General features: G+C 44.2%; 1 protein-coding gene across 5 annotated transcripts in view; it reads right to left on the reverse strand.

The window, feature by feature from the left end:
- Window positions 1-25,433, reverse strand: part of LOC101922691 (collagen alpha-1(XV) chain) — a 129,538-nt gene that overhangs the window by 86,111 nt on the left and 17,994 nt on the right. For 3 of the 5 annotated variants that reach the window (XM_055800013.1, XM_055800012.1, XM_055800009.1), the window contains exons 3-5: window positions 11,537-12,084; window positions 8,075-8,149; window positions 7,551-7,652 (exon numbers count right to left, since the gene is read on the reverse strand). In XM_055800013.1, the coding sequence (XP_055655988.1) occupies window positions 7,551-7,652; window positions 8,075-8,149; window positions 11,537-12,084 (725 nt within the window). The remainder of the gene's footprint in view (window positions 1-7,550; window positions 7,653-8,074; window positions 8,150-11,536; window positions 12,085-25,433) is intronic. The other 2 variants (XM_055800014.1, XM_055800010.1) reach the window with 1 other exon arrangement.

Here is a 25,433-nt window from a genome sequence, read left to right on the forward strand (position 1 = left end):
TTCTGTTTCATTCTTCCTCATTACAATATGCATCTAATTTCTACTTATCAGCAGATGTCACACCCATTTGGTCAAGCTCTTGAGAAAAATCAGCACAACCACCTTTGAACACCATTCCTCCAAACCAAGTCATGTACACCTGAAAAACCCACAGAGCAGGAGAAAAATGCCATGAATGTGAAGTTATCGCTGTAGACCTCAAAGCCTCAAGCTGGCTGGTACCCACCCTTCCCCGCGCTGGCGATGGGTGCACAAGAGGGGGCCATTGCAATAACCTGCTACCAGCTGCATGTAGGCATGTAAAGCGCCTGCTCCCTACTGGAATTAGAGACCTGGAAAAGTGCTGTCTTGGGACAGTGAGGAGATTATTTCATTCAAACCTCCATTTTCAATATAAATTAAATTTAAAAGTTATTATGTTGCCATGGTAACTTGGAGCAGACTTCATGGGCCAAGCATCCTGCCCCTGAATCAGGCTAAGATGTGCAACATGGCATAACAGGGCTTGCTGAAGTCGTTCCTGAGTTGTCAGCAAAAGGAAGACAGGTCGCACCATTAGCATGATTTTTATTCCTCTGGCTTTGTATCCTTATAAATGAGGAAAAGCTTCAAGATACTTACTGTTATTAAAAAACACATTGAAAATAGGCTTTAGGGCTCCATTTGAACAGGAAAGGAAATTTTTTCCACAGCAGGCCAGATCTGATCCTCACTATAGCTGACAAAAGTACTTCCATTTGATTTCAGTTTTATTTACTCCACTTGAGAAAGGAAAAACAATGCTTCCTCTGCTCTTATTTCTCTTATAACCATATAACTTGTTCTTGACATTCCATGTAGAAATAGTCTGATTAACCTTCAGAAACCAATAATTTTTTTTATGCAGCCTGTTTATCTCAACCATAGTAAATTTACAGTGTTAAGCTAGTCAGATATTGCAGGGGTTTGTGTTTTAAAATTCTTAATAAGACTGGGTCTTGCCTACTTTCAGGAAGGAGGGCCAGCTTTTCCCTTTAAATACAATGTGCAGTGACTTCCCTCTTCTGATGCAGAATAACCAGTGCTTCAGATGAACAGTAGAAAATAATTCACACAATTCAGAATGTGCTCAATTGCACAGTCTATAAAACATTCCTGATGTTTATTTCTCACTGGGAAGATAAATAAAACAACAGTAGGACAAAGATTTAAATGCTTCATTTTGAGAAATAATTTTAAAAAACTACAAGATGGAAAAAAAACCTCACATAGTATTAGTATGTCCCAAACCTAACTCTATGCACTAGAAAACAATAGGAAAAATAGATATTTACTCAAAGATAGTAGAAAAATAACCTAAATGTCACACTACACTCATCAGAATGTAAACTTGATACATAATAGTGATTACCTGTCTGATAGAATTATAAGCATCAGGATAATGAAAAAAAGTACAATTATAATTTAGTGAAGCAATTGGAAAAAAAAAACCACAAAAAATCTCTTGAATTAATCCTAATCAGTTTAGACATGAAGACGTAAAGTTTAGACACCTGTGGAATAAAGAAGTATCTAATAGCCACGCTCAAAGGTTAATGATCAGCATCAGCAGCGGAGGTGAAAGGATGTGTCCGTACAAGAGTGGCAGGGTGGGTATCCCTGCTGGTGCACATGTGCTCCCTGGGCACAGAGCAGCGGGCGAGCGGACAGGAGGTTACGGGCAGGCACTGCAGTATCTTCTCCTGCCCCGCAGGAAATACAGCAGCATGCCACTGCCTGTGGGCTGCCTTACAGAGCGTATTTATGTACAGAGCAGCAGTTGCACGGGGACGGCTGCTCAGCAGTCAGCGAAGCTCCGGGAAGCACTAGGTCCCTTCGCTTTCCCACCTGCAGCTCCTAATGAATGGGAGGACACAACAGAGGACAGCCAGGTATGAGCTCCTGCAGGACACTGAACTCGGAACAACTGCCTAAAAGCAGAGCTATAAAAGGTTGTTTCTGCCTTTGTGCATAAAACCAGATTCAGCTTATCCTCCTGCTGTTGTGCCCATCTCAAACCTTACCCCCAGAAAGGAATGCTTCTTGGGAAATTCACTGAAATTTTCTCCAGATTTTCTGTGCTCTGGTGACAAGGGAAAGGCTTTGTCACCTAGAACCGTCTCCTTGTAGTTTAGGCTGCTGCTTTGACAGTTCCTAGCACATACCTCCCAGTTCAGACACTGAGGATTTTCCTCCCTCCAGACAGGTCCAGAATTTACAGAAAGCCCTCAGTAACAGGAGAGAGGTCTGAAGGGGGTGCAGCAAGCACGGGGATATTAATCACTGCCTCTGAGCCGGTAGTAGAAAGAGACATTCCATAGTTACTCTGCGTCCTCTGATGCTTCATTACATGCTGTTTTTTCTTATGTACACATTCTATCAACACTCTTCAGCATTCCTTAACTGGGAACACAATGGATTCCACATTTTCTGGGAGAGAGCTACAGAGCCTGAATACTAAGTGCTTAGACTGTACGTGTGATTTTCCAGGCACATGGTAGGCACCACGCCACCCAGTTTGTCAGGAAGCAGAAAGGATGTCACGGAAGGATCCACACCGTTGAGGACAAGCCTTCATTCCGGGTCTCTGTAGGAGCCCAGCATGTCTCCCCAGGCTCCCTCTGCCTTTTGTGTTCAGGGTGATGTTCAGAATGTAAGAATGGAATTTTTTGAATGTAACCTCTGCCACCAGATGCACAACACCAAGATAAAGCTTGTGTAAATATGACTTATGAGTCACTCCCTTGGGAAAAAGCAACTTCACTGTAACTTTTTCCATGATGGAATTCATTTTCTTATGCTAAAGACACATCTTCTTTGGTATTCTGCCCAGCCATAGGGGACTTGAAAAGACACAGAGAGAAAATGGCCCCCAACCCGTGTCACTGAGCCAAGAGTCACACAGGCTGCATGGGCACAGGGTAGAACTTTCAGTTGGGAGGAACCTCTCGAGGTCATGTAAGCAGATCACTCAGGTAGGTGGATCCACTCAGCCATGACTTTGTTCAACCAAATCTTGAAAATTCGAAGGACAGAGGTTTGGTACCCTCTTTGGGTGACCTGCTCCAGCGCACTATTACCCTATTGAAAAGTTTCCCTGAAATCCAGCTACAATGTGCAACTTTTCTTGTCCATCACTACTGAGACAAGCCTTGTTCCATGGTCAGTTGTGTCACTGTGTATAAAGGGGGGTGTGTTACGTCTATAAAGACCACAGATTAAACAATGAGGCACTATGCTACTGGAAGGTAAAAATCTGTTGGTGGATTTTATATTTAACTCTGAAGGAAGAAACATGAACAAATACAGAATACCAAAGAGTAATATGCAACCCAGAACATACTTAAGAATCCCCTTAAAAAGGATTTAGAACTTTTTATATTTCTTGTGATCAGTGTATGGGTAATAAAAAATTAGCTTGAAAATGGCAAAGCTCATTTGGAACATTTACTCTAAAGCCAAAAGAACAACCCACATCATCACAGACTGGCCAGCCTCACTTTGATCTCTGGGAAAACCATGAGGCAAGTCCCCTCAGCACACATCGCTAGGCACATGAAGAAGAAGGAGGTAACTAGGAACCATCAGCATGGATCTATCAAGGGTAAATCATGCCTGACCAACCTGACCACCTTATGTGACAAAATGACTGGATTAGTGGTGAAAACAGTGGATGTCATCTACCTTGATTTTAGCAAGGATTCAACACTGTCTCCCATGATATCCTTGTATCTAAGCCAGGACATGACAGTCTGGACAGGAGAGCAACAAGATGGGTAAAAAAATAGTTGGATGATTGAACTCTGAGTACAGTGTTTAATGGGACATACTTATGGGTCCATCCTGGGACCTGTTTTGTGTGACACCTTTACCAATGACCTGAGGAGGCAGCAAGAGTGCTTGCTCAGAAAGTTTGCAGATAATGCCAACGTGGCTGTTGGAGGCACATCGGTTAATAAGGTCAAGGGCAGGACTTGCATCCAGAGGGACATGGACAGGCTGAAGGAATATGCCAACATGAACCTCATGAAACTCAGCCAGGATGAACACAAAGTCCTGCACCTGGGATGCAATGGCACAAGCTCGAAACAGCAAACTGGGTATGAACCAGCAGCATCCCCTGGCAGCAAAGCAACAGAACTACATGTTAGTAGGTCTAGGAAGTGATTAGCCCCACTTATCCAGCACTTGTTCACATCTAGAATATGGTGCTTGGTTTTGTCTGCTATTACAAGACAAATATAAAAAAACTAGAGTGAGCTCAGCAGCTTACAAGACAAAGTGCAAGTTCCTCACAGTAATTGCCTTTGGAGGAAAGGCTGAAGAAACTGATTGTCTTCAGTATGGAGAAGAAGGGGCTGACAGGAGACCTACTGGCAGCCTACCAATACCTACAGAGGGTTCATCAACGATATGGAGCTAGGGTCTTCATCATGGTGCTCGGCAGCAGGACAAGAGACAACAGGCACAAAGCCAAAACAAGAGGTTCTAACTGCATATAAGGAGAAATGTTTTCACCAGTGAAAATAGACCAGCACTGGAACAGGCTGTACAGCAATGCTGTTGCAGTTTACATCCTCAGATGTTTCAAGAACAGGCTGGAAAAAGCACTGAAAAGCATGATCTGACCTGACTGGTACCCCTGTTTTGAGCAGGAGGTTGAACTAGGTGCCCTTCCTTCCAAACGGAAATATTCTATGATCCTTGATTGTATTTTTATGATTGTTAGTTCATAAAGATGTAAGGCTAATGAAACAAAATGGGTAGTATTGTTCCTGGGGAAAAAAAAAAAAAAAAAATCACACAAACCCAGTGCTGCGACACACATGCAATGGCTTGAACACTTGTGAAGCAGCAACGAAAATTGTTGTTTCCTACTTTTCCTTTCTTGCAGTGTCTTTCTGACATGCAGAGTAGTTCAGACTATATTTCTCTGAAGATTCCGATAGCTAACACATGCCAAGGACAGTTTTTGGCTGAATAATCAATTAGCAGAGAATTTACATGAGAATTCTTTATGAAGAGACACCTCTCTACAAACATTAAACATTCCTGTTCTGCCGATTCACTGAGGCCTTTTCTCCTGATTCCCAAGGCCCATTAAATGGCAATATTCTGAAACAGTCCAAAGAATGCTATCCATTTCCACTGCACAATACTGAACTTCTTAGCAGAAAAATACAAATTAGAATATGCACCATCAACATTGCTAAGTGTCTTTATTCAGAGATTGCATTTTCAAGTATGACCTTTGACTTGTTTCATTCCAGCTGAGCATAGCAATTTGCTTTGAAGTGCTGATTTGGAGAGTTTGTTCAGCTACTTTTCAGAATGGAAGATAAATAAAAACTTTCTCAGAAACATCTGTCAGTGACTGTACTGACTGTTACACTGTCATTGTTCCTCCATCTCCTGTTTAATATTTCTAAAGAATATACCCCTTAAAACTCCATGGGCAGTCACCCTGAAAGGCATACAAATCCCAAGAGTCATTTGCACTTAGGTATTTCTAATTTGGCAATAGCATAAAACATTTTGCTAAAGGAGGCTACATATTTATTGACACAGTGGTACAGCCTTTTGAAGTCCCCAGGCATTTTACAAAAAATGTGTATAATCCAAGGAAATACTTTCACATGAAGTTCTTGCATTTTGAAGAAAAGAGTAATTTACTGGCCTTTCAGGCTTATGGTTAGCTTTCTCAGAAACCTTGTATCATCATCCATTCTGTGACTGGCTCATACAAAGAGTTACTGTAGTAGTAACTGGGACTGCACACAGATTCAGTGAAGACTGCTTCTACACAGTCCAAGAAACTGATAATCTGCCACCAAAAGAGTGTCTGTAGAACAAAAAAGAGCTATGAAGAGGCTTGCTTCTTTCTCATTTTCTAAGGGTGATAATCTGTTGTACATACATATTTGCTTTATTAACATTGTGGGGCAGGCCTTCAGAGAAAATGATTTGTGTACTTAAAGCATGATTCAGTTTCTCAGATAATCTTAAAAACGTTTTAAAGAGAAAACTAAAATAACATCAAATCAGATAATAATTTGTGGAGAAATTCAAATAAAGTAAGTGAAAGTATTAAAGCTGAATTGAAAAATGTTTGCAATGCTATAGCCGTTGATGAGCAACTGTGTCTTTTGAGAGGCACATCAGGAAGAAGTATACCTTGCCTCTTTGTTTGTGACAACCACAACTCCATCATTACCAAATAATAAATTATATTCTGTAATACTTTTTCAGTTATATTTTTCCTTTGGGTGTTGATTCTAGCTTAGTTACAGAATTCAAGTCAACTGTAAGCAGTGGAGTCTCCACCCCTGAGGTGACCCAAAACTCACTGCACTGAGCAACCTTCTGTACTTGACTTTGCTTTGAGTCTGCTATTCTGTGAAAAGCAGAAGGCAGGCCAAAAAGATATTAATGAGATATATGTAGAAGGCATGAATATTAATAATAAATCTCTTTTCAAACACATCAGGAGCAGGAAGCCAGGTCAATACACGATGAAGCTGTAAAAAGAGTGCTCAAAGAATTTTAAGCCATAGCAGAAAAAAAAGTTTTTTGCGTTCATGTTGACCATGGCAGAGTTAAAATTCCTGCAAAAGAGTATTCTTGGGAAACTCAGCAGAGAATATGTCTAAACCTGCAAGTGTTTGTAAGAAAAGGGTAGGAAACACACTAAGTGAATGGCAACAAGTCATCAGAACCAAACAGTATTCACCCACAAGTTCTGAAGGATTCAACAATGAAAGAGCTGAAGTATGTGCTCTATGAGGTAAATGTGAGCATGGTTTCTGTAAAGTCATTTCTCAAAAAGCTACTGGTTTTCTCTAAAGGAATCAGTGAGAACTTGGATAAAAGAAAAATGCTTGATATAAGCTGCATGGAAAACTTCATTGTGAGGAATGGACAGGAACATGTCAGCCACACACAAAAAGGGCGGGGGAACACAATGTGATAGGAATCTCTAAAACTGCAAACAGTATGGCAAGGAACAACCATTTACTCTGTCTTCCAGCACAGTAACCACCAAATGAGAGCTGCAGCTAGCATGTTCAGAAGGTCAAGCAAAAGGTGAAAGTCCTTCACAAAACATGTCATTAAATAAGCTAAGGAACGCTGCAGCACGAAGGTGAGGATGGTAAAATTCCCATGGGTTAAAAAAACAAAGCAAGAAATTCAAGGCTGAAAAACTCAGCTGAGGTCCACCAAACACAAACAGATACAGTCTTGGCTCAAGCATTTCCTGAGATGGAAATTGTTGCAGAGTAAAAGAGTATTCCTAGTAAGTGTCATATCTACGCTCCTGATCTGTTATTACACTCTTCCCAAAGCAGTGATTGCTGATTGTTGTCAAATACACCAGCCTTTTGGTCTGGCACAGTGCAGTCACTCTTATGGATGGGTGCATGTTGTTCCCACTTTGGAAGCTGCCACATGTGAAAAACTAGTGACAAAATCCATACCTCACTATCTAAAAAAGTACTATTAAACCAGAAATGTAAAGCAAATAAATCAAATACCTTTACCCTTATGGGAAGATGAGAAGGCGCAAGGACTTCCTGTGTCTTAGAAATACTTTCGTGTTCTTGAATGCTGCCATTACCACTGATGTCCCCTGAAGCCTGTGCAAAAGCATGATAGCAAGTTCATAAAAGTCAGGGGAAAAAAGCGTGGTCTCCAAGGAATTGGCTACTTTAATGAAAAAAACCTTTTTTTTCCAGTTGATGAAGCCTCAGCGTCATTATGGCGTTAACTTATTTCAGTACTTACAGCATTTCATGAAAATGACCCTTCAGAAAAATAAAAGGCATAGTTCCTTTTCTGAAAGGTGTTATAGACAAGAGAAAATTATACTTTTTGAAAAATCATAGGTTTATGGGCTGTGTAGTCAAAAAAAAAGGTTCACACGCAGATAGTTTTAAGTATGATACTATTTTCCCAAAATGACAGACATTTAGCCTTATGAAAAATGTCTAATGGCAAATGACTTTGAAATCTCTGAGGCACTGAGGGTAGATAAAGAAGTAATTATAAGAATACTCACATATGGATCATCATCTTCACAATGATCTTCAGTAGCCCTTGGGTCAGATTTGATTGTCAGATGTTGAATTGAGCCCTACACGAAATAATAAAAACAGTTTAAGGAAGTAATATTTTAAGTAGCATGTGTGTGAAGGGGTAGGTGGAGGGGTGGGGATTAAACAAATCAACAAAAAAAGCCCAGACTTTTCTGATTTGCTTGGAAAATGATCTGAAGCATAACATTCTATGATAATAAACCAGGTTGGAAAATGTAAATATGTCCTTATGTTTTCCTTTTGCAAAATGTAGAAAAAATCAAAGCTGCCAGAACACAATGACTCTCGTGTCCCAGTGACAGTACAATTGCCACACTATACTGTCAGAGCCCCAGCTGAAGGACCTAGTCCGAGTTCATGTCCTAGAGTCTGTGAAGTAGTCTGCTTTTTCTAGTGAAGAAGTGCATTGCAGCTGCAAAAATGGTATGTGTGAAACCGTAAAAAGGGAGACAAAGGATGGGAAGGAAATACCCATAACTGATGAAGTAGGTCAGGCAGAGAACAGCTTAAACCTTTTCAAAACAGAAAGGAGATGGATTTTCTGATAACAAACAGTCCTTTTTTCAGAGTTACAAACTGTATTTCTCAGTCAGACATGCTGAAGGAGCAGCTACAATTTCATTTTAAAAGTTCAAGTCTTATTTCTTAGATTACAAAGATTCAAAGTGTTTTAAGAAACGTTGGGGGATGTTTCCTTGTTATGAAGCCTCAGTTAGGCATGATGCACACGTAGGCAGAATGACAGGTATTCAGATCTAGAGCCATCTCACCCAACATACATGAGCTGCCCCTTCCTGTTTTGCTGGCTGCATTTTTTGTTGTTGTTGCTGTGCTTTTGTATTTTCTTTAGAGAAGAGCCTGAAGAAGCTGGCAGATTTAGTCTTTATCTCTAGACAGACACAGAATACTTCTCAGTCCAGTGACTTCTCTTCGGGGAGCTAAAATGTTCACACCATGCAAGGGCATCTGGGTTGTGCTCTGTCTGCCAAGTACGACCACAGGCACACAGCAGATCTGCTCACACAGGGGTATAGAAAGCCTGCGCCTTGGTAAGGCAAACTGCAACAACTGTTGAGATGAGAAAAGCAGTATGCTTTGCTGTTACTTAATGGCACCAAAACCTGCAAACTCCAGAGGAGGAGCAGCTACCGTTCGTATGCACTGCTATGTCTGTACGCTGGCTCTTTCCTCTCTGCAGCCATCCTCTCTCCCCACCCTAGAAGTATTGGGGAATTATAAGCAAGAAAGTACTTTTTAAGCAGTACTTCTGGTGGCTTCTAGAAAATTTCAGAAAGGAACAAAACCTGAGATTCTATCCTTAATGATCCTCTAATTTCTGTACCTTCAAAAACCACAAAACTCATGCAGTTGGTGCTTCCTGAGTTTGCAGGCAATCTGAAATAGCTCTGTGAACTGAACCATCCTGTTCTTCATCTATTCATCCTGTTCATCTCAAAACTTAATAATGAGCAACTCAGATACTGAATGGCACCAGACTAACTGAACAGCTCACTGAAAATTTCTACATGAATGGAGGCACAACCAGACATTTAAGCCATCTCTCAGAAGTGATGCTTTGTTTTCACAGTATGAGTGAATCACATTTGGAGAACACATTTTTCTCCTCTTGCTCTAATCTGTATCCCTGGCTGGTGAAAGAAGTAAAATTGAGAGCTTTAATGTGTCCCAGGTGTTGCTGCTAGTCAACTACTCCAACCAGGGAACAGGCATGGCCAAGCCTGCCATGGCAGGGACAGTGGGTGTGAGGTACTGTGTTCCCCCTCCAGGGCTCTGCCTGCTGCTGCCTTCCCTGCTAAAGCTGGTTTGCAGAATCTGGCATCATCACTGGTTTAGCTATACTTGGTTGTTGTCTTTTTTCTACTTTTCTTTACAAGCACCAGGGCTAGAATTTCCTTTTGTTTCCATAAAATCTGATGATAGCTATGTCCTTTCATATCTGGCAACCAGAGCCTTAGACTCACAAATTCCCATTAGCCAGAGCAAACCAGCAGCTGACACACATCCAGGGTCATTTGCACCATCAGCTGTGACTCGTTTCTATTTTGAGCAATCAGTGTAAACAGTTCTTGTCATACAAACAGAGCTTGAGGAGGAATCAACCATTTAGTTTTGCTACCCAAAAGCAATTGTGACATAGGACACATGAAGAAATAAAGGCCTAAGATGTACAGTGCATGTCACAATCAGTAGTACTGAAGCCACCAGAATACTGGCTGAAACGTGTGTACTCAATACAGCATACAGAACAGCCTGTCACAGCAGCAATGCCTTAGAGTGTAACCCACCATGCATTCCTGTCACCATCTTTACAGATTGATTGGTGCTAATCTCAGCAACTGATCTTTACATGTGTTTTCCAGGTGGGGTACCAAAGTAGTCTCATTTTCTTGAATGTTTCTCATTCTTAATTACTAACCAGGCAATCAGACTCATAAATTGAGTCATTCCATCTGTCTAAGAAAGGTAGCACCAACAGGCTGTTTTCCTACATTCCCTTTCCACCCCTATTTGCTAGTAATCGATATACTCCTGTAATTCTAGGTGCTTAGACTAGTCAGATAAATGATACAAGTACATCATCCTTGTTGCTTACCAGATGGAGCTCACAACTTGCCAGTACACCTGAACTTTGGAAAGAACATCTTTTTTTCCCCTAAAGCAAAGGATCCACTCAGTTTTGTGCTGCTGCTTTACTAATTTAGGGGAAGAGATATTAATCCCACAAAATATTGTACAAGTTTTGAAGTACAAGAACAAGACATAAAAAGTGATGTTTCGCTTCCAATTTGACAATGATTCAATCTCACATGTATTGATAGCTTCCACATTCTCATGTGTTAAAGCTCAGTGGCTGAGAATTCCAGCCAGCAAGAAAGATGCTTGCACTCAGCTAAGAAGGCTTGGGAGCCTTGTGGTAGTGGTTTCAGCCCATTCTATTTCTCTGAAGTAGCTGATAAGCTTAAGTAATATCTTCCAACTTCTTTATCTTTAATGAGATCATTCTCTTCCTGATGTTGAATGCGAAGTAAACACACCTAGCTAATAAGGGTTTAAAATTGTACTTCCTATGAAGGTATTATTCTCAGAAGTTCAGCAAATGGATACTCTGAAGTGTGCCCTTCGTTAAAAGGCCATATGAGTTTACATGATATATTTACCTTGAATTTTTTAGTATTCAGACTGAGCACTGAGTTTAATATCTGGACCATTAATAAACTTCTGAGGATTGCGTTTGAAGCCAGAGTTTATGTATCTGCACTGCCTGAATCCTAGCCAGATATGAAAAATACGAACTATGTAATTTGTAACCTCATTTGAGATATAATCATTTTAAGCAGACTTTCTTGGGTAGAGCATACATGCATAAAACACTGAGGCACGTGAATTTATCAGACAGGACTTACTGTGAACTTTTCCAGTCCTGTAGCTCCTGCATTACCAACAAATATCCCAGAGCCAGATTCAAATACTAAGGGTTGAGCTGACCTTTGAAACTGAACTCTTTGATACTCCTCACAGTCCATGAACAAAGCAACATCATTTCCCTGAACAGTCACTGTAAACCTATTCCACCTGTTGGTCATCACTGGCACTTTAAATGAAGCAGCCTCTCGGGACACATGGGAACCAGGCTCCGTGTAGTACATAATTATTCTCTGGGTGCTGTCATCAACCGGTGAAAGTCTCATTCCCAGGTAAATAGTTTTCTGGAAGGCATCTGTTATTGCAAATAGCACTCCTCCACGATCACTGTTTGGTTTCACCGTAACTACGATAGCGAAATCTCTATAGAAAGGCATTGGTACTATAGCGCTTGTCAGTCGACCGATGTTAGCATCTGGACCAAAGCTGTATGCTGGAAACCCTCCGTAGCCAGTGACAAAGTAGACAGATGGAGGAAGAGGAACTCCTATTAACTCCGTGAGGTCAAGATGTCCTTTTGAGCCTCGTTCTGTAAAGTGTGCAACAAAAAACACATCATTTATTCTTGAGGTGCACAGCCCATTTGATTTTAATGATTTCAGAAAGATCTTAAAACCTGTAATGCAGTTACAACAACAGTAACATACTTCTAATACTTTAGGCCCAGTCTAGTTAGTGCTTAAACACATCTAGCCAAATACATGTGTCATACTTTGTCCTTTGACTAACTGACATTACTCATATACTAAAGAAAGGCACATGTAAATGTTTGGTGAAATTGAGTGGCAACAAGTAGTTCCTGCAACATGTATTTTACTTCAGCTGTCCATAAACTACAAGAAGTGCTGAATGTGCTTGCAGAGTGGGTTCAGTGAAGACTGAGTAACCTTTTGTTTTCTCAAATAAATGGAGATCCTTTGCCCTCAAAGACAGCAAGAGTTCTCTACAAACAGCATGACAGTTTCACAAATACAGGATAAAAATTAAAATTTATTTAATTTAGCCCTTGCAATTACCTGCTTCTACAACAGATCTTAGATTTTATTTATGCCCTTATTCTCAGATTTATCTCCTTAGTTGCACTGTGTACATAACAAATACTATTCAGCGACCAAAATTCAGTTTTGAAATGAGAGCATTTTTGCTTTGGCAAACACTCAGAATTAAGTATCTCTGCCAAATATGCCCAGAGAGACAACTCCTTCCTGGCAATGAAGGAGCAGTAACAACAGCTAAGTAACTACAACCAATTTTAACTAGAACCTTGGGAAGATATGCTCTAGCAGCATACCAGACACAGAACTACCAATTTTCTCCTTCTAAGAAGTAAAAACAAGCAAAAGATACTATTTTTAACTGTGAGTGATTCAGATCTCAGTCTACACAGAGCTCCACACAGATCTAAAGGCTTTCCTCCCTTTGCAACTCCTCTAACCTTACGAAACTTATAGTTTCTAATTTTATGTAAAAGTCTCAATTCTTCTTATTCGTGTACATTTTCATCCTTTTGAGAATATTTATGTTATGCAGAAGCAAACCAAGTGCTAGGGTATGTCTTAATGTAGCTACATCATGTAAAACTACCTTAACTCAAACTCCAGCTCACCGCTAAGTAACTGCTGGCTTTCTCAGCAGACATGAAAAAAGATCTCAGTGATCCAAGCAAGTCAGATTTTTAAATCACTTTCTTCATCAAATGCATCCTAACCCCTTTCTACATTCTTCTTTGCTGAAAATCTTCAGTTCCTGGGTAAAAAAAGAGGCTGTATTTGGAACCACCGTTGTGCAGTTCCTTTCTACATCTACCTCACACACCAGCCTGCCACAGGTCTCGGATTAAGTCCATCAGATAAAGTGGTGAGGAAAACAGAGGTCCTGTGGTAGAACAGCACAGATGAGGCAAAGTCGTGAAACCTCACTAAGAACAGATAGAATTTGTGTCTTATACTTCACTTTTCCCCCTTTTACCACAGCAGGTGTAAATACCCTTCCAGACATAGTATCTGCGCTGGTGAGGGGTGAGGTTCTTCTTTGTACCTCCGCATCCTGCCATCCACTGCTAGTATTCTCAAGGTCCTTCCTTATGATGACATCTCTGCATCAGGGAAGTTCCTTGAGGTGTCCCCAGACAGCATTAAACAAAACTGCTCAGTGGTAACTTACAAACAGTAATTATAAACCTGAGATCCGGCACCTAGAGTAGAGTCTTCGTATCTCTGTTGTCTAACAGAGCTTATACACAACACTGAACAGCCCCCATTTCTAGCCAGTACACTGCACTTCCACACAACCTAACCTCGAAGGTGGTATAAAGTATACTAGCATATAGCGTTTAGAGAACCTACCACAATAGAGTCAAAGGCTACAGGATTACCGGCGAGAACACTGGTTTCAACAGTGTACATTTATCCTTGGTTTCACCACTAGAAAATGTATTAGAGGCAGAATTCAAAGGCAAGGCTGTCACCCCTGACAGACAGAATTACCCATCTTAGACCTCTTTTAAAACATACAGTTCCAAAGGCCCATGTCTGAAAAAAAGGAAAGAAATATTGATGTCAATTCCTTGGAGCAAAAGAAAATTATTAGCACTGTGTGGCAAGACCAACCTGTGCTGCACTACTGCAAAATAAAGACACTGCTGTTCTCTTCCATGCTGTGGGAAGGTGGTTGAACTGGACTGTCTCAACTACATGAATGTAAAGACTGAAGCTGCACATAAAGGACTGTCGTATTTGGCCCCAGCTACTCAATTTTTAGCCATAATATTTGTTCAGCTGATATTTTAAGGATTGTCACGCTCATTCCATCCATCGTGTTTTTAGCTAGAAATGCCTTTTAAAGCAATTATTCAGGTACATCAGCTGCCACATTTAGCCAAATTCAGCTTCAACCTAACGAACCTTAATAGGTACATAGAAAAGCCGGAACAGCATGCGCAAGCAGGTGTTGAACGTAAGAAGCCAACACCTCTGTAGGCAAAGTCATGGCGACTGGTTTTAATGCAGCCGAGGCAGGGCTGGGGATGGGCATGCAGTGGGTGCTGCCTTTGAATGAAATTACTGCTTTCCCTTTCTTTTAAATTCATAACTGAAGTTCACCTAGTGTTTCCCCCATCCCTCTTCAGACACTCTTACCGGAGTTGCTGTCCACAATCCTGCCCGTGCTCGTGGCACGCCTCTGCTCCGTGGCAGCCGGCTCGGCCCGCTGCGAAGAGCCCTGGTGCCACCACCGCGCCGCGGGCAGCCCCCTGGCACGGTCCGGTAAGGCAGCGGGATAAAAAGCAACGTCCTACGAAGGCTGTCTGAGCCAGACCAGGCTCGGATCGGCCAGTGTCAGACACCGCTGTGTCGGCTGCGAGCGGCCCCAGTCGCCCCTGACTCGGCCCGGCGCAAGCCCCTGCCGTTCGCTCGGCATTCAGAGACGGCCGGCAACCGTAATGGAACGTTACTTCACACTGGATGCTGTTGTGAGGTGCAGTAACAATTTTTTTTCCCTGCTGCCAAAGTCTATCTGTTTTGCAGTTAACAAGAAATATTTACAGCAATAACATAAAGCAGAGGAAGATTTCCACATCTGCAAGTCATAGAATCATTTAGGTTGCACAGAGTGAATCAAGCGCTGCGAAAAGAAAAGAGAGGGAAACCCGCCAACAGGGCCGCAGCTGTGCCGAGTGCTAGGGCCGAGCCCGGCCCCAGCGCTGCGGGCGGGGCGGGACACGCCGCGCCCGCCCCGCTCCCGCCGCAACGGGCCCGCCGGCCAGCGCCGTGCTGCGGGAGCCAGGCTGCGCCGGGGCCGGGCCGCGCATCGCCCGCCCCCGAAGGAACGCCGACAGCAACTCCCAGTGCGGACGCGCACGGAGCGGCGGGGCGCAGGGATCTGCGCACGGCCCGCCCTCAGGTCCCGCCCCCCCCGCCCCCGCCCCCGCCCCCGCCCCCGCCCCCGCCCCCGGCCCCGCCCCCGGCCCCGGCCCCGCCCCCCTGTCCTCGGCCCCGCCCTCGGCCTCGCCCCCGCCCCTGCCCCCCCGCCCTCGCCCTCGCCCCCGGCCCCGCCCCCCCGGCCCCGCCCCCGGCCCCGCGCTCCCGGCCCCAGACCACGCCCCGCTCCGTGCCCGCGCCCGGTCCCGCCGCCCTCTGCTGGGCAAAGCGCAGGGGCGTGGGCGCCCCGGAGGCGGCGCTCGGCACGCGGGCACGGCGCAAGCAGCAGGCAGTAGCCGTCTCTTACGCATCTCACCTGCTCGGGTAAGCTTTGTCCCGAGAGGGTGCTCTCAGGCTCACCAGCAACAATGTTGGGGCTTCCGTACAAGCCATTTTCCAGGTTTTCGGATCTAGTATTGGACTGTTGTCTTACGTGTTGTTAGCTGCTTGCCTAGAGAACCTTCCAGATACATTTCTGTGCACATGGCTTTTTGTACATAAACCCAAGGCCCTTTAACGTGTACTTCTACTCAGTGACCTGTTCACCTTCAATGACAACAGTCTGTGTTTAAAGCACACCCGCTCCTTCAGGCCACAGCAGCACAGCACGCCTGACACCACAGAGTGCAGCAGCTGCTGCCCCCCTGCTCTCAGAAACGGGCGGGGGGCAGAAGCGGGGAGATTTACTGATCCAACTGCAGCGGGGCGGCACAGGTAACCAAGCTGTCAACGGCTGCTCGGCCCAGGAAAGCCTCATGGCTTGGCCTGGATTCAGGTTTGGACAGTTGCAGTGACTCACCCAATTCCGTAACAAGGAACCACCGTGTGCCACACAGGTGTAGGTGTGCATGGTGGTAAAGAAGAACGAGCTTATGGATCTGGTACATCCCCAAAGGATTAGCACAAGAAAAGGGAATTGGTCTTGAAATTACACCTTTCAAGGGTAACCAAACTGCTCAAAAGGCCTCATAAACAGAGTATGAACCAGGTGTGGAAGGAATATAGCAAGTACAGAGGAAAGCGTCGGGGGCTGCAAGGTCAGAAGGAGAAACAGGACTCTGATTTTCATACGCACGAGTGCGAAAAGCAAAGGCAAATTGCTAAAGATGCCCTCCACAGAAAAAGACAAGATTTCCAAACTTGCAGGAATGCTTCTCTGTAAAAAGACCTTCAACTAAACATACACACACACCCCCCAGCAACAACTTGCCCTCTAAACACTGCAAAAAATTTACCAAGAATGTAGAAGCCTTCCAAGAGCAGCACAGCAGGGCACAAGCAGTCCAGGAGACCTCAGGAGTGCATTAGTGCTAGCCTAATTAGTGCTAGCTAACTAGAGTGCTAGTTCCAGTGGGAACTGGAGGTGACCCTGGAGCTGAGGCAGGGATGCTGGGCCCCGTATTTAGAATCAGGGAAGAAGTGGGAGATGTGAAAACTGAGGGCAGGCCTTGCTGTAGTGATCGTAAGAAGATGTTCATGATACGATCTCAGCATCCTGAGAGGGTGGAACAAGGCAAACAGTAGCTTGCAGCCCCAGACCCCTGAGGAGCTGGCTCCAATTGACCCTACTTTGAGCAGGGGGGTTGACTAGAGTATCTCCAGTGGTCAGTCAACTTCAACGATTCTTTCACTTTATGAGTTTAAGCATATTTATAATGCCATAGTAATAGTTTCACTGCCTTCTGAAAGTGGAATTTTGAAGCAACCTGCTATTGTAGTATTCGCACCAGTATTCAAGCAATCAAAGGGTGACAGTTCTTTAGAACTGTCATGGGCATGTAGCAGATCTGTGTCTGACGGCACCAACAATTGCTCTGAATACAAAGGTACAGGTGAGGGACAGGGGGCTGGGGAGCTCCCGAGTGGGAAAGGGCCTGGGGGGCTGGTCAGAGCCCCCAGCGTGCCCAGGTGGCCAAGGAGGCCAGCGGCGCCCTGGCTGGTGCCCGAAACGGCGTGGCCAGCAGGGCCGGGGCAGTGCCCGTCCCCCCGCGCCGGGCCCTGTCGGGGCCGCCCCTGGAGCCCTGGGCTCAGCTCTGGGCCCCTCGCTGCCAGAGGGACGCTGAGGGGCTGGAGCGTGTCCAGAGCCGGGCAGGGGCTGGGGAAGGGGCTGGGGCACAGGCTGAGGGGGGAGGCAGCCTGGAGAGGAGGGGGCTCGGGGGGGCCCTGATGGCTCCCTACAGCTGCCTGACAGGGGGCTGTGGGCAGGGGGTCGGTCTCTGCTCCCAGGGAAGGAGCGACAGGAGCAGAGGGAACGGCCTCGAGCTGCGCCAGGGCAGGGTTAGGGTGGGGGTGAGGGGACATTTCTTCCCTGGAAGGGTGGTCAGGCACCGGCACAGGCTGCCCGGGGAGGGGGCACCGGCACTGGGGGCGTTTCAGAGACGCGTAGATGTGGTGCTTGGGGACAGGGTTTAGTGGTGGCCTGGGTAGTTTTATGTTAATGGTTGGACTTGATAACACCAAAGGTCTTCTTCAACCTAAATGATTCTATGATTCTATGATTACTTCTCTGTGCCCTGTCAGATTACACTGATGGAGCATATAGTTATTGGGCTATTCTATTCTGGGATGTTAAGAACAGCAGAAGTCTAAAAACTGAGTTTTTCAGAAATCTGATTGATATTTTGTAACTCCTGCCAACTTCCAGTATTTGGGGCTATGGATTCTTTACCCACTCTCAAGACTTCAGGAAGGCTGATCAGTGGCTTTAGCAACAGGCACCCACAAACATTTTCAGCTTTGCTGTTACATCAAGAGTCACTATTTTAATTACTTCCTGTCTAACTTTTATTTTCTTAACTGACATCATGCTTTGAGCTGGTGGAGTGCATGCACTCTCTGATTGAATCAATCTGTCTTTCTCCAGCCCTGGAGGGACAGATTGGACAAGAAACAAAACCTCCTTTTCTCCACTGCCTGATTGGATTTAGATGACATTTGCTGCTGGAGAGTTGGCAGCTGTGCACCATGGGTTGTCTCTGTGAGTAACTAGCAGTAGTTACTAATAACAAGAGTAGTACTCATTTTACTACTCAGTTGAATAGCCAGATTGGATAGCAGATGTACCACAGCACTTCATCCCAGACAAAGCAAAACTGCTTGTCAGCACACAAGAACGCTTGTTGTGCTGCAGCATCATGGTATGTCTAGACGTGTGGAAGATTTCTATTTAGATCAATCTCAGGTTGAATTAGTGAGCACTGATTTTCTCCCTCAGTATCAGAACTGCTGTGAAGCACAGGCTGTTGTTGACAGCCTGTACCCTGCATAGGAACAGAGCTCTGTGCAGACATATTTAGTATCTGCTTGTTTATGATAAAATTGTCCACCGCCTTTCCATTCCTGTGCATGGCTGAGGGAGACACTGTGCAGCAGGATCACTTTGCTCCTTTGTACATGCACAGTTCTGGTCTCAGCAAACTGCAGCAAACAAGGTGTCATCTGCAGCAAGCTCACTCAGCCTGTTGCGAACCAGGGGACGCGTTCACATGTGCTATCTGCTGATAAGTTTTATGGTAGGTAATTGCTTACATCCATGAGAACAACTGCCCTTACGTGACAGAGGAAGGCGCAGGAATGTGCAGAAGGCTGCTCCACAGACTTCTTTATCTTGTTCCACAGCTCAGTTTAACACTGAGTCATAAATGTTTTCCCCAGCTGGTACACAATATAGGCACAGTATCAGATCATTATTTACATTTATTTAGATTTCAGTCAGAAAAATATATTTTAAGGATAAGTTTTTGTGTACTTTCTCACAATTATTAATTGTTAATATATTTGCTAAATAATATTTTGCATTTAAACTTCAAAAAGTGCATCTAATCCCATTCTGCTAAAATATATCATTTATCTCAGGGAAATAAATGTTTCTCAGTGGAGGTTACTTCTTAGAACATGGGTAACACACTACTGCATCCATCTCCCTAGTACTACCTCAAATGTGTTTTGTCATCACAGCAGAACAGTTTGTTGATCTTTAAGATCAAGAAGGAATCAGAACTGTTCAACAAGTTTGCCTGAACCTTAAATTTACAGTGCATTCTGCCCTGTTAAAAAAAAAAAAAAAAGGTCAGATTTTCCTCAGAGACCTAGCACTGGTTCTGAAGTCAGTAGGAATGTTCTTATCCATTTCAGAGGATGTGAGCTTTGGTCCTGCACTACTTTAGTAATGTTATCTTTAAGGCTGGGTGGAACAGGAGTTAGCAGAATATGGAAACAGAATGGTAAAGCAGGGCAGAGCTTTATGAAAGTGCTACGCACATCTTCTTCTGAAAGCAAACAAACTACAAAAGCTCCAGCTGTCTGACCTGTGGTTCCTCTGGCACTGGGCATCGCCCACAGTCACCGCAGCATGACAGAAACTAACTTCTGTGGCCACAGAGTGCCATTCATGTTTCTGTGTGTCCAGTGCTGGCACTCAGCAGGTCACAAACAGGAGCCGCCTTTGCTGGATGTGGAATTACTAGATCTGACCTGATCAGGTGTCTGCAGAAAATTACATCAAGTTCTCCAGTAACACGAGATAGATGAGCAGCAGCTTCTTTCTCTGAAACACCTGGCTCTAGGAGGATGGTTCAGCCCTGGAAGATGACAGGGCTGTTTTTGAGATAAAGGCTGCATGACTGGGCTTCGCCGAGTTAAAGGCTGTACCCGTGGCCACACACAGAGCCATAATCCTGGCCACGGTACCTGGACAGAGAGCAGCAGGGGGAGGGAAAGGGAGAAGGAGAATTATCTGGAAAAGAGGTGCGAAGGGGTGGGGTGCTCTGCTGGTACCTGTGTCGGGGAGAACATGGAAATAGGCTGGGGGAAGGGAGTAGTCCCCAGGGGGATCAGAGGGACCGATGCAGCAGAAGCCCCACGGCCGAGGGGTTACTGGAGGCTCAGGAGGGCACTTGGGGTGAGCAGGAGCTCAGCTGAGAAGGGGTGCAGCACAAGGTGGCAGGACAAAACCTTATGCAAAAGTATAAGTTTAAGGAACTTAACTATTTCTTTAGAAATACAGAAGCATATTCCACCTACTTCCCTGTGACAAAGCTGGTACTAAAATGGGCTTTGGGCCATTCTTGTGCTGTGAACGATGCGAAGTTGCTGCTGCATGCAGCCTTGGTCAGGCAGGGCAGGTGGGTGTGTGAGAGGGAAAGCACAAGCTTCGCTGGCATCCACCCTCCTAAGGATAACGGGACAAAGCCCAGCTGCACGAGGATTATGAGTCTGTACTGAACATCGCAGCTGCCCAATGGTATCTGCCAGGGCAAGCCGGGACACTGGCTTTATGAAAATTTATGTGCGGTATAAATATGTGAACTGCGGTACAGGCCATGTCATTGCCAGCCAGAGGGACAAGTGGCCTTCAGTGATCAAAGTAGAGCAGGAGCTTTTGCATTTCACCACTAGGCAGCAACACAGCACTTCGTGAATTGGACTGGAGTTTTGGTTTAGGAAAGAACGTGTCTTACGAATCACCAGTGTCAGCTCTGCTGTGTGCGCTCTCCTACAACTAAGCTAGAACATGTTTTAATTTCCATTACATTCGCAACAAAACAGATGTGAATTATTGCCTTGCCCTATTTCTTTCACAATGATCTTGGAAATCAGACAAAATACATCAAACTAAGTCTGCTGTGTATTTTCTTGGGGAAAAAAGTTTACATTGCTGTTCTTGTTTTCCCTTCCCCTCTCTATTTTTTTACCTTGAATTTTAAGGGGGGAAATTCTTGCAAGGCTGTGAACAACACACTCATTGCCAAAATATGTATTTCTAAGACGAAGACAGTTCTCCTTGGAAGTGCTGGGAAAGCCATCTGACGCTTTCCTAGATTTAACAGTTGTAAATGCCAGCAGAGTGCCTGCCCAAATGTGGAAAAATGGACACCTATTTAAAGACACTTACATAGTCTGGCACACTGACCTCGATATAAATTCTCATTCCATATAAAGAGATTTAATGGGAAGCCAGGACAGAGAACACTTAATCAGCAGTTCCTGCAGTTGCTCCTACTGCCTTTGCTAGACCCCATCCATCTCTGCTACAAGGTTCCGTCCTTGGACCTGGGGCATGAGAAGGATATGAGCAGATGGGAGTTGTGGGTTACAACTCACTCCATGAAAATTAGAAAATTAGAAACCTTCACCCAGAAATGGTCCTTTCCTCTTCACACCTACCACACCATATCTCTTAGCTCAATCAAATGATCTGAAAAACTACAGTCTCCCTGTATTTCCCTTGAGTCACTTAGCACACCTTTCCACTTCTCCTGCAACACTGTGAATGACCCCAGGTTCTCTCTCATGTCAGAAAATCCTGCCCCAGACCACCGCAGGCATAGTCAGTGCTGCTATAAGAAGGCAGGTGTCATGCTCCCTGCTCACACCACTCCCACGACATCTGTTCCATCACAGCATCAAAAGCCAGAGCCTGTGCACCCAGTGAGGCTTACGTTCGGGCCAAATGCCTATGCTGCCTACAGTCTGAGCTTGCAAGCAGAGCCACAAGCCTACCCAGGAACAGCCGAGGGCAAGCGTTATCCCAGGCATGGCTGGAGAGGCTGCCCGCGGGCAGGCATTCAGTGGCACAGGAGAGGAACAAATCGCTGATCTATTTGTATGGCTTCCACAGTCTGGCACGGCCTCTGTGTGCGGAAGGCTGATACGTCTATAGGACATCATCAGAGCTTTAGGCAAAGCTTTATGAGACTTTCCACTGATCTGAGAGTGGAAAATCACTTCATTCTAGGTCAGGTTAGATCAGAGCAGAAAAATAGAAATATTGCAGTAACTGGGGGTTAGGTTTTTTGATGTTTTGGTTGTTGTTGTTGTTGTTGAAATTAAGGGCTACAGATCTATCAAGGTAATGAAAAATCGAGGATTTTTTTGTGCATCATTGACTCTTACACAGCACCTTGAGACCTGGTGAACTGTATTCCTCTCAGATGACTAAGCTATTCATTCTCTTACATTAATTAACATAAATTGATACTTGTTAAAGTTACTAAAGTTTTACTTTCAAGTCCTTAGAAGGACTTCCGTTGTCTTCCAGGAGCATCCCTTTCATAAATATTCTTCAGTTTATGTACTTGACATTTATTATTGCTTTTTATTCTTCTAAGTATATTCTCTACACTATTTGGTTTAGTAGCTGAGAGATCTGATATTACAAAGGGCCAGGATTCAGGGAAATTGAAAAATGATTGTGAGGTAGATGATATGGGAACAATAAAAACTAAAAATATGTCTTGTATTGGACATGAATATTTCTTACAGCTAAATGCTTTTACAGCATGGATGCACCAGTAAAAATGTAGAAAAAAATACCCAGCCAATATAATCCTACTTCTTCCATCTTCCTTTTCCCAAGAATTTCATTTCCCAAGAGCTACATTACACTACTTTTATATCTTAGTGTAAATCACATATGCTTTTATTATGCTCATGTTTTTTTCATTTCCCCAGTGAATGCACTGAACAGATTAAACAAAATATCTTAAAAATGTCACTTCTGGTACAAAAAGTTCTAAGTTAAAATCCTGGCTAAAGCCCTAAGTGAAAGACCTTCTTGTCTTAAACTGACTCATTAGTATAAATGATCACATCCCACAGCACACTGTTAATGGCAGCCTAGGGCCAGAGAAAGCTTCCACAGTCAGAAACTGTACAGGCGAGTATAATTTGCAAAAGCGCACTCTGCTGCAGTGGCAAATTCCGCCAGGGACCAGGAGGGCCAGACCCACCAAAAGCTTTGCTTGGTTTTAGATACACTTTTGTCAAAAGCTCAAACCACCTTGTTGATTTACATTGTGTTTTTTCTCTTTTTGTAACAATACCAGTTTCCTAAATGCTGACCAACTTCATCTGCCACAGCTTTCCCATTGAAACTTAGGCCAAGAAAGCCGGGACAGAAATAAACATGCTGTTCAAGGGCTACTTTTCACCTCAGGATGGATTTTTTTCAGTAATTGTCCCTTAACGACGGATCACAATTACAGAAGCAAAAGCACCCTTTCATCTTGCTTACTCGGTTGGATTCTGCTTATTTAGTTTGATTTTCTCCTGACACTTTAGACTAAGCTGGGAAAACCCCTCTGTGCAGGAGCATCTTAGCTCGGGGGACCCTCCACTGCCACCCCGGTGCGTGGTGCCTGGGGCGTGGTGCATGGTGCCTGGAGTCTGGTGTGTGGTGTGTGGTGTGTGGTGCCTGGTGCGTGGTGCATGGTGCGTGGTGCCTGGTGCCTGGTGTGTGGTGCATGGTGTGTGGTGCGTGGTGCCTGGTGCCTGGTGCGTGGGGAAGGAGCTGGCTTCCCCTTTGCTTCTGCTCCAGCGCAGGGGACATCAGCTGGCCACCCTGCACAAGACCACTGGCAGCACCAGGGGTGCCGAGGCCTCCTTTGGACCAGGATTGTGCCTTCTGTTGTCAGGAAAGGGTGAGCACTTACTAAAGCTTTTCCAGCTTCTAAAACGCTTATGCAAATGCGCTGGTTCTCCAGGCAGTCCCTCTCTTGGTACAACAGCATTTCTCCTGCTTCCTCTGCTCCTGCTCCACCAGACTTGTAAGCGCCCGATGGCCATCAGGCCCCTGTGTCTGGGTCAGACCTGGTACATACAAGCTCAGACTCAAAGTAGGCTCAGAAACTGTTGCACAGACACATGCTGCAATTATGTGTGCCTCGCCTCCTTGTGAAACCAGGTTAAACTCAATACATCCCTGTAACACATGCGTACAGCTCTTCCCTTGACTGCGAATACAGCAAGCTCTTTCTCTCTTCGGCTCTGTGGAGTAACTGCTGTTACTACTCAGAAACCACAGATTTCCCACCACGGACCTCACACATGATCCCGTGCAACAGTAAACTAAGAAAATCTGATTTTAGCTACATGACTTCATAAACAAATATTTTGCAAGGCACTTATTAGGGGAATAGTTATCTTCATTAAGAAGAACATGAAAGTTTCCTTTAGAAGAAAATGAAGTAAAAAGTAAGTTTAATTGAACTTAGCATAAGATAAACTAATGGGATGCCAGATATAGGTATTTCAGACTTTGCACTCCATTCATATAGATGGAGTAATTCAGTGTCATGACTTTGCTTTCACCCAGCTTCAGATGCGTACAGCCTCAGGCACTACATTACCTGTGTTTTGGGGACTCTCTTCACAGCCAGAGATACTGCAGGTTCAGAATAAATCCACAGGTATGGGCTTATACTGGCCTCACTGCTAGCTCTGTTAGATATCACCAAAAAGGCCAATATACTATGATAAGTTCTACAAACAAGATTTACCATGGTTTTTTTTTGTTTTAACCCCACACTTTCAACCGAAATAATACCACAGAACACTAATAAACTGCTGATTTTTTCCAAAAATGCCCCATGCAGAAGTGTCGGAGCTCTGAGATGTTCCATGTAGCTGAAGACAGAAGCCTGTCTGCAGGGTATGGCCAGGTTTGCAGGCACAAATCCCACCCTCTCACTCCACCCCTATCAGCTGCCATCATACAGCCCCAGGGGCAGTCTCATGCAGCAGCTTCAGAAACTTGAGAGCACTAAGACAAACTTTTCCTTTGATTGAAAGCTACATTTCCCTTGTGCTGTTTCCAAGCAAGCATGTCAGAAGCAGTGTGACAACGTCAGAACAACCGCTTGGATCAGCTATTTCTTCAATGCAGTTCACAATTTTAATCAAACTGTAGCATGTAAGTAAGAATTTATATGTATGCCAAAGCTTGAGTTTGGCATTGACAACATTGATTGCTGCCTGGCAACTAAATTGGGTAGACTAGATCCTCAGTAAGATCACTGACTCAAAGTCAAGTAGTAGATAATACATTTTCCAACATGCTAACATTCATTTTAACAGCTCTACTGTCGTGTTTAATTATTGAACTAATTCTTTTGTCTCTTGAACTTACTGCCCACAAGAGCAGCTCTCCACTTCTTGTATCCAACGTGGTTTAATCAATAGA

The sequence above is a fragment of the Falco peregrinus genome, chromosome 3 (assembly GCF_023634155.1).
Source record: "Falco peregrinus isolate bFalPer1 chromosome 3, bFalPer1.pri, whole genome shotgun sequence".
Lineage (NCBI taxonomy): Eukaryota > Metazoa > Chordata > Aves > Falconiformes > Falconidae > Falco > Falco peregrinus.